The 17613-nt window shown below is 43.8% G+C and overlaps 1 protein-coding gene and 1 non-coding gene across 3 annotated transcripts in view; one reads left to right on the top strand and one right to left on the bottom strand.

Annotated features, from left to right (window-relative positions):
- Window positions 1–2440: 2440 nt before the first annotated feature.
- Window positions 2441–2512, top strand: Trnac-gca (transfer RNA cysteine (anticodon GCA)). Its single transcript has one exon. It is a non-coding gene; the product is annotated as a tRNA-Cys (tRNA).
- A 6870-nt stretch (window positions 2513–9382) lies between these two features.
- Window positions 9383–17613, bottom strand: part of LOC143289929 (hemicentin-1-like) — a 226991-nt gene continuing 218760 nt past the window's right edge. For both annotated transcript variants that reach the window (XM_076599184.1, XM_076599186.1), the window contains 3 exons: window positions 17300–17426; window positions 15409–15559; window positions 9383–12449 (listed from right to left, as the gene is read on the bottom strand). In XM_076599184.1, the coding sequence (XP_076455299.1) occupies window positions 12228–12449; window positions 15409–15559; window positions 17300–17426 (500 nt within the window). In that variant the 3' untranslated portion in view covers window positions 9383–12227. The remainder of the gene's footprint in view (window positions 12450–15408; window positions 15560–17299; window positions 17427–17613) is intronic.

Raw genomic sequence — 17613 nt, 5'->3', positions numbered from 1 at the left:
GCCCACGAACGCAGAAGAAGTATCTGGGTTTGTTCCAGTGTACCTTTCATTACCTGTGTACTAGCTGAGTGGGTGACATAAGCAGGACTGACTTCAAGCTGTGTACCTCGTACCTCGTACCTTGTGTGTGGAGAGAGCCAGCATAGGTGTGTGTGTAGCCTACTACGTGTGGGCCAGTCCAAAATAATTCGATTCCGTGCTGAGTCATTTAGGGCCAGTATTACTGGTCCCGAAAGAAACCTCTAGGTGTGTCTTTTTTTTTTTTTTTTTTTTTTTGACATGGGATGGAGTCATTCTCTAACTGTGCCCCAAACGATCCCCTCAAAATTGGTCTTGATTTAAAAAAATAAAAAAAATGAAAATAAAAAACTTGAAAAAAACCCGGCACTCTTTAACACGCATTAAAAAAAAAAAGTAAAGTTATTCCAGTGGGGAAAAGGAGGATGGGGTTAATGTGGGGCGTGAGTCTGAGTATTTAAAAAAAAAAAAAAAAGAAGAAGAAGAAGAGGAAGAAGAAAAAAAAACACGAGGCATACACTGAAATAACTCCAGCGGAGTCAAAACAGGGTTGGGAACCATTTTAAGGCGTTACACCGGCCCTGTGCCTGTGAATCCCTTTGGAGAAATGAAGTCACACCTCTCAGTATCTCCCTGTTTCTCCATTCTCTTCGGCTCCCCTCTGTAATCTTCCATATATCCCCTCTGTCTCTCTCTCTGTCTCTCTCTATCTCTGTCTCGGTCTCCATTTCCCTTTCTCAATGTCCGCGCGCACGTGTGTGTGTGTGTGTGTGTGTGTGTGTGTGTGTGTGCGCGCGCGCTTGTGCTGTCTTTCTGTGTCTGCCTGTCTGTCTGTCTGTCTGTCTTGTCTTGTGTGTCTGTCTGTCTCTTCCCCCCTCTCTCTCTCTGATTAAGCCGCCGTCCCTTTTGAAGTCTCTGTCGCTGTTCTAAGATCCCAGAAAACCTCCGTAAAGGGCATGTGTCGTGTTGAGCATGGAACGAGTGACTGAGCTGATGGTAACTGTGGATTGAAAACTGCGTGAGTGTTGGTTTTTTTCATATGACGAACATCGGAATAAGGCTTTAAAAAAAAAAATCTTAACTTTACTCAGTTGTTATTTTATATGTTTAAATATCTATTTTATTCACATGTATCATTCATTTGTATATTTACGCATGTGCTTATGTATGTATGTACGTACATTTCTATTTATCTGTTTATCAGTCTACGAGTAGGTTTTTATTAATTATCTTTTCAAATATGTTTTAATTGGGTATGAATGAATACCTAGATCACAACGTTTTACTTTGCGGGTGGTAGTTTGTGCATTCTTTCGTTTTTGAACTTTAATTTCAGAGATATTTTTTTTAAATAGGCAGTGTCTGGCTAACGTCAGTCTTTGCATGTGCATTCGTTCATTTGTTGATATATTTATTCATTTCTTTCTTTCTTTGTTTCTTCTTCTTCTTCTTCTCCTTCTTCTTCTTCTTCTCCTTCTCCTTCTTCTCCTTCTCCTTCTTCTTCTTCTTCTCCTTCTTCTTCTTCTTCTCCTTCTTCTCCTTCTTCTTCTTCTTCTCCTTCTTCTTCTTCTTCTTCTTCTTCTTCTTCTTCTTCTTCTCCTCCTTCTTCTTCTTCTCTTTCTTCTCCTTCTTCTTCTTCTCCTTCTTTTTCTCCTTCTTCTTCTTCTTCTCCTTCTTCTTCTTCTTCTTCTCCTTCTTCTCCTTCTCCTTCTTCTTCTTCTCCTTCTTCTTCTCCTTTTTCTTCTTCTTCTTCTCCTTCTTCTTCTCCTTCTTCTCCTTCTTCTTCTTCTTCTCCTTCTTCTTCTTCTCCTTCTTCTCCTTCTTCTTCTCCTTCTTCTTCTCCTTCTTCTCCTTCTTCTTCTTCTTCTCCTTCTTCTTCTTCTTCTTATCCTCAGTAGTAGTATCAGTAGTAGTATTTTTTGCTATCCTGTCATCTGCACCGTTTCAGTGGCATTATTCCCACGCCGCTCATTCACACGGCCAAACCGGGGGTTTTCCTGTCGCAGTCTCAGCATCAGCAGTCCACAGGGAGCCATCGATGTTAGGTCGCCAGGAAGCCGCACACCAGAGGAGACCCTGCACTACTGCTGATTCACTTTGGTGGTGTTCAGCGGTGGCCTTAGGACACCACCTACTATGCCCCCTACTGACGACAATGATTGCTTAGCGGAGCCAGACCGAGTGAGCGTCCCTCCCAGAGTGGAGACCGCCATCACGTACCTCCAGAGAGTCCCCCATGAATCTGCCGACACCGAAGACCTTGACAGGACTCACTCCAAGCACGGAAGTGGAGGGGGGTCGTAGCTGATAGGTCACCATGAGGTCACACTATGAGGTCACCATGAGAGCAGAGCCCGAAAGGCCACAGATCTTACGACGATTTTTGTTTGTTTGTTAATTGATGATGATGAAAATGAAGTCGGGGGATATAGCTCAGTGGTAGAGCATTCGACTGCAGATCGAGAGGTCCCCGGTTCGAACCCGGGTGTCCCCTTTCTTTCTCAAGGCATCTGCTTGGCAGATGTGGTGTAGCGTATATGGATTTGTCCGAACGCAGTGACGCCTCCTTGAGCTACTGAAACTGAAACTGAAAATGAAGGTAGAGGATGATGATGACAATGCTGCGATGGAGGTCCGTTTTAGGTTTGGGACTGCGTGGCAAAGGCTGTACTCCACGCTTCCATTCAATTCTAAAATGGTATCCCGGCGTTAACTAGGTCCGAGAGATAAGAGAGATAGGGTCTTACAGGCATATGCAGTGTTGGTCAGAAAATTTAAGCAATGCACACACACACACACACACACACACACACACACACACACACACACGGAGACGCATCCGTGAAGTGGACGATACTCGATTGTGTGGCCCCAGTTTTTCCATTTAGGCACACAGCACACAGCACACTGCACACAGCACACACCCCACTGCACACAGCACACAGCACACACCCCACTGCACACAGCACACAGCCCACTGCACACAGCCCACTGCACACAGCACACAGCCCACTGCACACAGCACACAGCCCACAGCACACAGCACACAGCCCACTGCACACAGCACAAAGCCCACTGCACACAGCCCACTGCACACAGCCCACAGTACACTGCACATAGCACACACAGCCCACAGCACATAGCCCACTGCACATAGCACACTGCACATAGCACACTGCACATTGCCCATTGCACATAGCACATAGCCCACAGCACATAGCAAACAGCCCACTGCACATAGCACACAGCCCACTGCACATAGCACACTGCACATAACCCACAGCACATAGCACACTGCACATAGCCCACTGCACATAGCACACTGCACATAGCCCACAGCACATAGCACACTGCACATAGCACATAGCCCACAGCACATAGCACACTGCACATAGCACACTGCACATTGCCCACTGCAAATAGCCCATAGCCCACAGCACATAGCAAACAGCCCACTGCACATAGCACACAGCCCACTGCACATAGCACATAGCCCACAGCACATAGCCCACAGCACATAGCACACTGCCCACAGCACACAGCACACTGCCCACAGCACACTGCACATAGCACATAGCCCACAGCACATAGCACACTGCACATAGCACACAGCCCACTGCACATAGCACACTACACATTGCCCACTGCACATAGCACATAGCAAACAGCCCACTGCACATAGCACACAGCCCACTGCACATAGCCCACAGCACACAGCACACAGCCCACTGCACACAGCACACTGCACACAGCCCACTGCACACAGCCCACTGCACACAGCACACTGCACACAGCCCACTGCACACAACACACAGCCCACTGCGCACAGCCCACAACACACTGCACACAGCCCACTGCACATAGCCAACTGCACACAGCACAACACACTGCCCACAGCACACTGCACACAGCCAACTGCACACAGCACAACACACTGCACACAGCCCACAGCACACAGCACAACACACTGCACACAGCACTGCACACTGCCCACAGCACAACACACTGCACACTTAGCTCTGGGTAGGAGCCGGCCACCCCTCGGAAAAAAAAATCATAAAAAAAAATAAATAAAAAAAAAAAAAAAAATCCGCTGTGAATCCAAATCGCGTCCCCCCAACCGTCAGTTCTAGACGCTTTAAAAGCTTTCGTTTATTGATTTACTTTCTGTGCATGCTTTTAATCAAATCAACGTGAAGGGGGAAATGAGTCATATTACGAAATAAATGTTAATACAATAAAAATAAAAAATAAAAATAATAATAATAATAAATTAAAAAAAAAAAAAATTAGTTGTGTCACCAACCATAGTTATATAACGACGATTATTTATCTTGTCACAAACAGCATGATTTTGGAAAAAAATACAAAAAAACTGGGACTTCAGCGCAATGATCTACGTTACAAATTAGACGTTAGATGCGCGCGCGCGCATGTGTGTGTGCGTGCGCGTGCGTGCGTGTGTGTGTGTGTGTGTGTGTGTGCGTGCGCGCTTCTCTCTCTTCTTAGTTTGACAGTGCGCTCGCCAGGATAAAAGCATCTGGTTTGCATGGCTGGCTATTTTTTTAAAATGTGGAAAGTAGTGAATGGTTGTTATATTTTGTTCTTTTTGATAATCCCCTTTTGTATCTATAAAATAAATAAATAAATAAATAAAATTTTAAAAAGTATTTGCTTACATGGCAGGAAGAATTAATAGATTTTTTTTTCTCGTGGTTTTATTCATTGTGCTTGGGGTTTCTTCATTTCTTTCAGGGTCACAGTCATTAAATTCCGCATTTCATTTTCATTTCACACTTCGTAACATAAAAATGTTTGCCAATATATATATTTTTTCTTTTGAGTATTACTTTGGGTTATTGTTTTTTCCTAACACATGGGTTACTTACTAGCTGCCACATGACCGATTATGTACAGTTTTCTTTAACACACACACACACACACACACACACACACACACACACACACACAGACACACACACACACACACACACAGAGACACACGCACACACACACACACACACACACACACAGACACACACACACACACACATCTGAACCAAATAAACTATATGGTGTGTAGTTTCTAATGACTCCCAATTATTGTTCATGCATGTCCTCAATCTGATATTGAAGCATGCTTTAGGTGAGTGTTTTCAGTTAAAGAAAGAGCGGCAGTGTATACGTTTTGGCATGTCTGTGTAACCTCACTGTCACTTGGAGTCTCTGATCGGCATGGCAGATGAGTAGACGAAGCACATGTCCTTGAGTGGGTCTTCGGTGTGAGTGAAGACCTGTCGTGGGTGAACAAACTGTCCTCACACATTGCATGGAAAGGAGTCCATGGCCACAGTCCCTTGTTTGTGCGTCTCTCCCGTTTGTTCCGAAGAAGCTGGTTTGCCTGTTTGTCTCGGGGTTCTGCGCACAGGAGTAGTAGGACTAGTCAGTGGTGTTGGCTCTGGGTAGTCTACCTGAAGCCAGCTGACAGTGAGTGACTTGATGTCGTCAGACAGGTTATTCCACTCCACTGTAGTTTGATGAAGCATGGCTGTCATACTGTCTCACACTACCCTCTCACTGTGTTCGACCGTTCAATGTCTATTTGAACAGCCTGCCTCTCTCACTGAGCAGCTTGCTGTCCTGACTGCTCCTCTCAACCTGCATCTGATGGCTGCTTGCCCGACCATCTACCACTCGCACTAAGAGGTCTGTCCTAGCCATGCTGTCCCTGCTGGCCCTGCAGCATGGCTGTCTACTGCCCCTCTCCCAGTCATACGCCCCTCTCCCAGTCATACATGCCCCTCTCCCTGCAGCATGGCTGTCATACTGCCCCTCTCCCTGCAGCATGGCTGTCCATACTGCCCCTCTCCCTGCAGCATGGCTGTCATACTGCCCTCTCTCCCTGTCTACTGCCCCTCTCCCTGCAGCATGCTGCTCATACAGCCCCCTCTCCCTGCAAGCACTTGCCTGTCAGAATACTTGCCCCTGTCCTGAGCGGCTGTCCTTATAAGCGGCCCTGTTGCACTGCACAGCTCATACTGCCTCTCTCCCTGTCATACTGCCCCTCTCCCTGCAGCATGGCTGTCCTACTGCCCCTCTCCCTGTCCTACTGCCCCTCTCCCTGTCCTACTGCCCCTCTCCCTGTCATACTGCCTCTCTCCCTACAGCATGGCTGTCATACTGCCCCTCTCCTTGTCATACTGCCTCTCTCCCTACAGCATGGCTGTCATACTGTCCCTCTCCCTGTCATGCTGCCTCTCTCCCTACAGCATGGCTGTCATACTGCCCCTCTCCCTGTCATACTGCCCCTCTCCCTATAGCATGGCTGTCATACTGCCCCTCTCCCTGTCATGCTGCCTCTCTCCCTACAGCATGGCTGTCATACTGTCCCTCTCCCTGTCATGCTGCCTCTCTCCCTACAGCATGGCTGTCATACTGCCCCTCTCCCTGTCATACTGCCCCTCTCCCTATAGCATGGCTGTCATACTGCCCCTCTCCCTGCAGCATGGCTGTCATACTGCCCCTCTCCCTGCAGCATGGCTGTCATACAGCCCCTCTCCCTGTCATACTGCCTCTCTCCCTGCAGCATGGCTGTCATACTGCCCCTCTCCCTGCAGCATGGCTGTCATACTGCCCCTCTCCCTGCAGCATGGCTGTCATACTGCCCCTCTCCCTGCAGCATGGCTGTCATACTGCCTCTCTCCCTACAGCATGGCTGTCATACAGCCCCTGTCCTTGGAGCGGTAGTCCCGTTATGAAGCGGGCAGCACGATGTTGGACACACTCCAGTCTGTCAGTATCGCCATGATGGTGTGGGTCCCCTACAATCACCCCGTATTCTTATTATGGATCTGACGAGGGCGGTATATGCTGTTCTTTTACAGTGCATGGGAGAGTGGCGGAAGCCTAGGGTGACGTTGGCTTTCTCGGTAGCGTGTGCGACATGGTCGCGCCATTTCAGGTCGTCAGATAGTCTAAGTATGGGTTTCTGTGCACTTCCCGTAGGATTTCATTGTTTAGGTTGTACATTATGTTCGTCGTCTTCTTCATGCAGAGGACATAGCACTTTTTTTTCTCTTCTTATTTTTCCATTTAACTTCATTCCCCAGGTATTTGCCCACACTTCTAGGTGCTTGAGATCTTGTAGAATGATGTGGTCTTGAAAGTTATTTCCCAGTACAAAAGACAGTCATTTGCAAATAGTCGTACCTGGGATCTGACTGTCGCTGGTAGGTCGTTTATGTGGCACAGGAAGAGCAGGGGGCCTAGAACAGTACCCTAGGGGACTCCTGATTCCACCCTGACTTCTTGGGAGGTTTCTCCCAGAACCACTCTCATAGCCCTGTTTGTTAGGAAATTTTCAATCCACCTATGCGTTGTCCCTTTGACGCCATAGTGAGACAGTTTTTGAAGTAGTTTCTGGTGAGGGACTGTGTCAAAGGCCTTACTGAAGTCAAGGATGATGAGGTCTACCTGTGTTTTCCATTGTCATAGGACTGTGTGAGGTAACGGTGGTGAGTAGTTGCGTTTCACAGGAGAAACCCACTCTGAAGCCTTCGTTTCGGTCCGACAGGACTTCGTGCTGGTCAAAGTTTCAGTCCGACAGGACTTTGTCCTGGTCAAAGTATTGGTGCAGGTGGCGGCAGAAAATGTGCTCCAGCTGATTGTAAAGCCAAACGTACACAGCGAAAGCAAAGCCACTGAATGTCAGCTGCATGCCTTCTTGAGAGAACAGCTGATTGTAAAACTGAAACGTATTACACCAGTAAGCAAATCCGCTGGATGCGACTTTGACGAGAACGCTGATTGTAAACACGTCGAAACGAATACATGAAAGCAACACCCTGACTTGTGCCTTCTTTGGACAGAACACTTGATTGTAAGTGCTGAACATATACTGCGTTAAGGTCTGCTACTCAGTTTCACTTGTATGACATTTTAAAACAGCTGATGTAAAGCACAAACGGGTACATGATATGCGCATAATCCACTGAATGTAGCTGGAACCCATCGTTAATAACAGTTTGTATAACAGGCTGATGCGTAATACTGAAGCAAGCGCGAGTCCTCTTGAGAAACAGAGTGTGTAGAACGAACATGTACAGTTTAACAAGCCATTTGAATGTCACTTGCAATCCTTTCTAGAGATGCTGAATTTAAACACACTAAACAATTGAGTCAAAAAGGCCCTTGAATTCATCTTGCACCTTCTGGAGAACAGTGAGTTGTAAAACTCAATGTAAACACTTTAGCAAAGCTGAGTGCTTCCTGCCTCCAAACCCCCACACCTACCCAACCCCTAAAAACTAACAACTTCTACTAAAAAGCCACCACACCACACACTTCTTACAGAAGAAAATGATTGTAATCCTTAGCCACCGATTTTCTGAAAAGTAGTAACAAACACACACAACCTGAAATGACCTTCTAGCTAAAAAAAAAGACATTTAACCTAAAAAACACTGTACACAACAAGTGGTTGACATTTGAAAACAGACTATTTAAAGCTGCTTTAATTGAAAGCACAGCAATGGAATAGTCCATCACAGCCAAAGCGCAATCAGCAAATAGAAATTCGCGAAGTAGTGTTACCACCACTATCATTGGCTTTAAATCCTTGTTGCAGACTGCAGACGTTGCCATCCACGCGGAACCGGATGTAAACTCCACGATCGAAGTCAGCGAAAGCTTCATTGAAAGTTGTCTTGTACACATCTTGTAACTCTGTGACGGTCTTTTCTTCTTGGCTGAGCAATAAACTGTGTATATGGTTTGTGCTGCTTCTGCGTTTAGGGTCTGCTACTCTCATGTTCATCAGTATGTATGACAGTTTATACCACCCACCCCACCGCCTTGTAGGCAGCCATACTCCATTTTCGGGGGTACATATATGGCTTGATAATCAAACTGGCATTTGGTGCGTTGGCAACTCCAGTCCAGTTCCACATCTCTACAGTTTTTATAAAGGCTGATGCTGATTAAATACTGAAGCTGATTTAGCGAGTCCTCTTGGAAATACAGGGTGTGGTGTGGGGCTGTGACTGTCAGTTTATAAACAGCACTCCTGCATTCTGGAAAATCGGCATTAGAAAACACCCTCTTCTAGTGCATGCTGGCCACATGAGCAAGACGCACACTAAACAATTTGCAGTTCAAAAGCGCCCCCCCTGTCATCCTCTGCACACACTCACAGGTGGTGTAGGAAAGTGAGCTGAAATATCACATGGTAAACACTTTATGGTCACGCCTGCAGGTCTTTGCCTGCCATCCCAACCCCCCCCCCCCCACCCCCCAACCCCAACCCCCCTAAAAAACAACAACATTCTACCTAAGAAATAAGGCAACACACACACACACACACAACTTCACAGAAGGAAAAATAATTTTTATTCTCTTCAGCCACCCTGATTTTTTTCTGAAAAGTAGAAATATCCACAATACACAGTAAAACAAACCTGACAATGACTCTTCTCAGTAGCTAAAAAAAAAAGATTACATTTAAGCCTAAAAAAACACAGTGTACACACTGATCAAGGGTTGAACATTTAAAAATCAGAGCACTTCATTTACAATGCATGCTTTTTATTGAAAGCACTGTGTCTAATGGGGAAAAGTCCATATCACAAGTAATCTGTACACTCGTACCAACTCTAGAATAGAAAACGAGCCACATGTATAAATATTTACATTTTTTGTCACAAGGAAGGGCACTTGACATGTGGAACAATTGCATCCATTTGTACGTACATGAAGGATTCCTATTCTGAACCACTGTACACATCAGTGGCTGAAAGCTCCAGATAACTAACTGAAGTCACACACACACACTCTCTCCACCTGAAAAACGCTGTTATCAGTAACGGTGGGTGGTATTTCTATAGCAACAAAGTTAACGGTAGCTATCCTTTGCCACATCATCTAGCTTGCTGACTGGAATTAATGGGGGGGGACAGTGGTGGTGTCATACTTTCCTGCAAATTCTATGCCACTTGTCCTTCAGTGTTTTATTTTAGGAGCATTCACAAGTTTTCTTTGTTATCTTTCTCCTTTCCAGTCCAGTCATGAGTTTGTTTTTCAGAACATTCTGTACCGTGGATGCTGCATCTGGAGCATGTTTTCCTGTTTTGTTTGTTCTACACCCAACTGAACTGAAAAGGATAGGAGTTCTTTTGATAGTTTCCACCCGTTTCATGCATGGCTTTTGGGTGCAATTGTCTTTTATAGGAGTGACATCTTCTCTTCTGCTGTTATTGTGTCAGAGGCATTTCTACTGGGGCTTCTGATATTGATCCTAGTATTGCTGTCAAGATTTCTGTTGCAGAGATGGGCTGTCTTGCTGGATACAGTTGGCTGCATGTCACAATTCTGGAGGTGTGAGACGCTATGCAGATTTTATCACGTTTTGAAATTGCCTTGGTGGCTAACTGAGCTCTCAGTATAATACTATAAAGATGGGTAAGGTCTGGTCTGTAAGTGTGTGTGTAACATGAACACTGAGATTTTTAAACTTGTCCCTGCACTTTTACCCCCTCCCAACCCCAACTCTCAGGGCAAATCACTTTTCACTGTTGAAAGTTTTTAACCAAGACTGATACTTGACACTTCTTTTCCCACATCATTGAAAACAAAAACACTGGGGCTTGGATTTGTAATTCACCCTATAAATGCTTCTGATCCTTTTCATTACGAGATATTTATGAACTATCTAGTTGTTCTTCTGTTTTCTTGGGTATATATACTAACTCATACTGGCACATTATAATGCACTCGATTTTGCATGATGACAATATTACATCATATCTACATATAAACATGCACCTTTTGACCCTGACATTGCATCAAATCATGAAGTCATAGTCTTGTGTGGTTGTCTTTTTTTGTTGTGGTAGACGTAAGATTCACAGTTAAGGAAATGTGCTCCTCACAGTCTTTCATTGTTTGTAAAGAAAGTGATATAAAAAAAAAAAATTCTCAGCAGCTTCAAAACACATTTCTAAATTTCAGCTCAAAGAAACAGTAATAAAAACAATGTGGCAGCAACTTCAAAAACATGTTTCTTATTATATCAGCTCAAAGAAAAAAAGTGTAAAAAAAAAAAAAAAATCTTTCAGCCGTTTCAAAACATGTTCTTATTATATCAGCTCAAAGCACTATTCATGAAGAGATCTTTTTCCATACAACGACAACAACAAAGCAATTAGTCACACCACTCTAACGGCTCCAAAACGCCTGGCACACGAATCAGCAACTCAACAGTCAACGCAACAAAAGCACAACAAAACATCTACAGCATAAAGGTTACACACAATACACCTCCACAGGAAGCTGGTTTGTTATATACATCCAACAACGCCTTCATATACAGCAATGTGAGCACGGTACACACTTGTGGGTATAATAAACTGGCTTTCTGGGATACAAGGCAGATCTTAATGTATGGTAATTCAATGTCATCAATATTGTGCAACATCATTGGTATCTGAAGGAAAAAAAAAAAACCAACGCATAAAGATGTAAAACAGGTAATATTTTCTGTATAAAAAATATAAACTGTAGCAACATTGACCTGCAACATTGATCTAGACAGATAAAATTTAAAAAAAAAAAAAAGCAAATTTTACATTGTCACCCTTCCACTTTCCCCTTCAACCCCCATCCCCTTCAAAATATCTTCACAGCAAGACACAGAAAAGTATGGACGGAATATTCAAGTCCATGATATGGACAAATATGGGCGTTATTTATTTCCTTCGAAGAATGATACAACTGATAAAATAACAGAATACAATGAAATAAAAAAAGGTAAAATAAAATACCATCCTCCCTAAGACAACACAGGGTCAAAGAGCACAATGAGGGCACGTAATCTGTCTTTCTCCTCAATACAGCAGCACTTTTCCAACAACTCTATCCGTGATTCAACATCTATGCATTTTTTTCTTCTTTTTTTTTTTTTTTTTAAACTGTTCCTCAAATACAGCACTTTTAACAACAGAACTCTTTCCTTGGTCTTGTGTATAAAAGAGAAGTTGTATGCATCGATGTCCCAAACATAATATTCTCTCTCTAACGGCTACAAACCTATGCATTAATTTTGCTGTTCCTCCAATACAGCACTTTTCCAACAGAACTGTTTCATCAAGAACAACCACTCTGCCTATTCACTGAACTTCACTGTGCAAAGGGCGGCTATAAGTGTGCTGTACGTGTTAGTAGGGGTAGAGGGACACTGCTATGTGAATGATGAAGGTGGTCTGATACTGGACGAACTGTCGGCCGCGATCGTAGGACTTGGCCCGCACCATGATGCGATAGGAATCGGCCACCAGCTTCTCCAGCGTGTACACTATTCCTTTGCCGTTGTCCGGGCGAAGGTAAAAGGTCAGCTTGGGGTCATTCTCCAGCAAGGTGAAGGTCGTCTCTGGTAACATCTGTGATTACACCAAAGGAATAAGCACTCATGGTGCATATGTGTATTTTCTAAATATATTTCACTGAAGTATGGTTAAAAATTATATCTGTGTGAATGTGAAATGCACGTTGTCATTTTCTGTCTCCAACCAAATACGCTTCAAAAGAAAAACAAGAAATCTCCAATGGTTTTGTGTATAAAAGAGAAGTTGTATGCATCTATGTCCCAAACATAATATTCTCTCTCTCCCTCTCCCTCCCACCCACAAAAGTTTAAAAAGACTGCAACTGTGATTATAGTCTGTCATATAAATCCAACTTAATCATTGGATAAAAAAAATTTTTAAATCAAAATAAAGATGACAGGCAGGAAGTTCAAGACATCTGTGACACCCAATCCCTTTTTCCAACGCAACACATGATGCCTTTATCCAACACAGCACAACACTTGATCCCTTTATCCAACACAACACTTGATGCCTTTATCCAACACAGCACAACACTTGATCCCTTTATCCAACGCAACACTTGATGCCTTTATCCAACACAGCACTACACTTGATCCCTTTATCCAGTGCAGCACTACACTTGATCCCTTTATCCAATACAGCACTACACTTGATCCCTTTATCCAATACAGCACTACACTTGATCCCTTTATCCAATACAGCACTACACTTGATCCCTTTATCCAATGCAGCACTTGATGCCTTTATCCAATACAGCACTACACTTGATCCCTTTATCCCATGCAGCACTTGATCCCTTTATCCAACACAGCACAGCACTTGATCCCTTTATCCAATACAGCACTACACTTGATCCCTTTATCCAATACAGCACTACACTTGATCCCTTTATCCAATGCAGCACTTGATCCCTTTATCCAATACAGCACTACACTTGATCCCTTTATCCAATACAGCACTACACTTGATCCCTTTATCCAATGCAGCACTTGATCCCTTTATCCAATGCAACACTTGATCCCTTTATCCAATGCAGCACTACACTTGATCCCTTTATCCAATGCAGCACTACACTTGATCCCTTTATCCAATGCAACACTTGATCCCTTTATCCAATGCAGCACTACACTTGATCCCTTTATCCAATGCAGCACTTGATCCCTTTATCCAATACAGCACTACACTTGATCCCTTTATCCAATGCAACACTTGATCCCTTTATCCAATGCAGCACTACACTTGATCCCTTTATCCAATGCAGCACTACACTTGATCCCTTTATCCAATACAGCACTACACTTGATCCCTTTATCCAACGCAGCACTACACTTGATCCCTTTATCCAATGCAGCACTACACTTGATCCCTTTATCCAATGCAGCACTTGATCCCTTTATCCAATGCAGCACTACACTTGATCCCTTTATCCAATGCAACACTACACTTGATCCCTTTATCCAATGCAACACGTGATCCCTTTATCCAATGCAGCACTACACTTGATCCCTTTATCCAGTGCAACACTTGATGCTTTTATCCAATGCAACACTTGATCCCTTTATCCAATGCAACACTTGATCCCTTTATCCAATACAGCACTACACTTGATCCCTTTATCCAATACAGCACTACACTTAATCCCTTTATCCAATGCAACACTTGATCCCTTTATCCAATGCAGCACTACACTTGATCCCTTTATCCAATACAGCACTTGATCCCTTTATCCAATACAGCACTACACTTAATCCCTTTATCCAATGCAACACTTGATCCCTTTATCCAATACAGCACTACACTTGATCCCTTTATCCAATGCAACACTTGATCCCTTTATCCAATGCAACACTTGATCCCTTTATCCAATGCAACACTTGATCCCTTTATCCAATGCAACACTTGATCCCTTTATCCAATGCACAAGTCACAGAACAAACAAGGACACTGCACACTGGATCATTTGGAAACATGACCTTGATCACCCAGTCTTTCCAACACTCTCAAGGTCACATCACCCACCGCAGGTGAAAAGTCTTCAAAATGGTTAGCCTAGAAGGATGAAGACACCTTTTTTTACTTCCCGTGTCTACGCACACATACATTCACACACATGGCCATCTCTAACACTTACACCAAATAAGGTTTTTAAATGACACCTATTTTCATTGTAATGATCCGGTAACTAGTTAGCTGTTTTCACTGTTACAATCAGGTGCTGTTACATAAATAAATCACCAACAACAGCAAACACGTATTCTACTGCACACTGCTGTTCAAGAAAATCACTTCTTTTTCTATATATATATATATATATATATTTTTTTTTTTTTTTTATTTTTTTATCTCACCTCGTCACTTTCATGCTCAGCTGTCGAGGTAGTGGTCTTAATTAACATCCACCATACACACACTACTACATGCAACTCTCCACTCCATGCGAGCCCAATAACGGAGTGGTTTCAGCGTTGGACTTTCAATCTGAGGGTCCTGGGTTCAAATCTGGGTAACGGCTCCTGGTGGGTAAAGGGTGGAGATTTTTCTGATTTTCCAGATCAACGTATGTGCAGACCTGCTAGTGCCTGAACCCCCTTCATGTATATGCGCACGCAGAAGATGACCAAATACGCGCATTAAAGATCCTGTGCTCCATGTCAGTGATTGGTGGGTTAAGGAAACAAGAACTTATCCAGCTTGCACACCCTCGAAAAACAGAGTATGGCTGCCTACATGACGGGGTCAATAAACAAAACAGTCATACACGTAAAATATTACACGTCTGTCTGAGTGTGTATGTGTGTGTGCCTGAAATCTGACTGAATGACACAGGAAACAAATGATGAGCGCCCAGTGACAGCCATCAGTTGGCTCTACCCAAGTAGGCAGCCTGTTGTGCAAATGACCCCGAGTTTGTAAAGCGCTTAGAGCTTGGTCTCTGACCCAGGATAGGTGCTATATAAGTATCCATATCGAATCAAATTGAATCAAATCAAATCAAGTGCTGCATCCCTACCTCATCGTGCTGGTTATAGGCGGTCAGGCGGATGAGGTCTTGTCGGGCGGGAATGCCCCCGGGGAGGGCCACGGTGCGGAACTGGATGACGTCGGCGTACTTGGAGCCAGGGGGGCAGGTACCGGGGTCCACACACTCCAGCACGCAGAAACTGTCATGGGGGACACATGTGAATGTGTAGTACACAGAAGCTGTCATGGGGAACACATGTGAATGTGTAGTACACAGAAACTGTCATGGGGAACACATGTGAATGTGTAGTACACAGAAACTGTCATGGGGAACACACCAACATGTGAATGTGTAGCACACAGAAACTGTCGTGGGAAACACACCAACATGTGAATGTGTAGCACACAGAAACTGTCATGGGGAACACACCAACATGTGAATGTGTAGCACAAAGAAACTGTCGTGGGAAACACACCAACATGTGAATGTGTAGCACACAGAAACTGTCATGGGGAACACACCAACATCGGTTGACGCTACATGTTCTGTTCGTCTGGTTATTGTATTGGTGTACACCCAAAATGGTTAAGGTTAACCCACTGAGCACTGCACCCTACTGTCTCTGGCATCGAAAACTGTCTTATCAAAATGGTTTTCATGTTCCTGCGTGTGCATAAAACCACAAAGAGAACTGACTTCTACAGTATGCGGATGTGTCCACAAGCAATATGGCGGAAAAGCAGTATATTTTCTGCATTTTGTTGTGCCTCAGTATGGCACGGACGCCTGTCCAGACTGCAGACTCCCCAGGTCTGAATGGGTTAAAGGTCCTGTAGCTTTCTGCCAACATCTGTTCACCCCTCCCAGTTCTTCTCCTCTGCTTGCTGTGAAGATGTGTATCTAAAAACCCACAGCCTTCTATGGTCAGGTGAGCAGCAAATTCATATTCACCCAGCCTAGGGTTCAGCGTGGGAAAGATGCCCGCATCCGTTCACCACACAGATTTTATTTCTCTCTGGTTATTGTGCAGCAGTATATCTAAAAAAATGGTTCTGGTTACAGGTTCAGCAGTCTTTTACAGCCATTCTCAATTCATATTCACTGTGCGTCTTGGCAATCAGACCTCTTATAACAGAGTATGGCTGCCTCAACGGAGGGTAAAAATGTCCATACATGTAAAACCCAATTCATACATACCAATGAATATGATAGTTGCAACGCATGAAGGGAAAAAAAATTCCAAAGACAGCACAAACACAAAATAATAATGAACAAGAGAGGCAAGGCCTTCAAGACTCACTTGTGATAACTTAAGAAAAATAAAAAATCCAAGCTTTTTATGTATTGAGTATAATTTCAAAATGTAATGTTTAAGATGAGAAAGATCAGTTTAAAGCAAATTAAGTCCCCTAGCATTAATTACAGAGTAGTTTCCCTTTTTTACTATCTGCATCAAAACATTTGCAAAATAAATAAAAATTCCATGCTTAGCAAAAGAAGTTCCTGTTTGAACAAAAAATGATAATAATGACTGCTCTTGTTGTTGGGTCAGAATATCAGATCAAAGTGCCAAGTTTAGAGAATACAAAAAATATAAATATAACAGTAATTGCAGTTTGCATATAATTAGGCTTCATTTTTTAATTTTTTTGTGCCCATCCCATAGGCGCAATATTGTTTTAAACAAGATGACTGGAAAGAACTGAATTTTTCCTATTTTTATGCCTAATTTGGTGTCAACTGACAAAGTATTTGCAGAGAAAATGTTAATGTTAAAGTTTACCACGGACACACAACCGAACACCGGGTTAAAACATAGGCTCACTTTGTTTACACAAGTGAGTCAATAATAATGAACATCAGTCGCTGTGAAGAAAAGTAGTGTATTTCATGTGGTGGCTCAAAAGAGGAGCCAACAGAGACAGACACGTGGTCTCACTTGGTGCTGGGGTCCCGGATGTAGTCAGTGGGGCAAGGGATGTCTATGCAGGAGTAGGATCCCCGTGTGTTGAAACACATCTGCTCCTGGCCACACTGGATCCGCTCCTCCCAGCACTCGTTGATGTCTGCATCACACAGCACAATACAACACTTCAACAACACTCGCTGATGTCTGTATCACACAGCACGATACAACACTTCAACAACACTGGTTGATGTCTGTATCACACAGCACAATACAACACTTCAACAACACTCGATGTCTGTATCACACAGCACGATACAACACTTCAACAACACTCGTTGATGTCT

Source organism: Babylonia areolata, chromosome 14, assembly GCF_041734735.1.
Source record: "Babylonia areolata isolate BAREFJ2019XMU chromosome 14, ASM4173473v1, whole genome shotgun sequence".
Lineage (NCBI taxonomy): Eukaryota > Metazoa > Mollusca > Gastropoda > Neogastropoda > Buccinidae > Babylonia > Babylonia areolata.
This window is presented reverse-complemented; position numbering and strand designations above follow the sequence as displayed.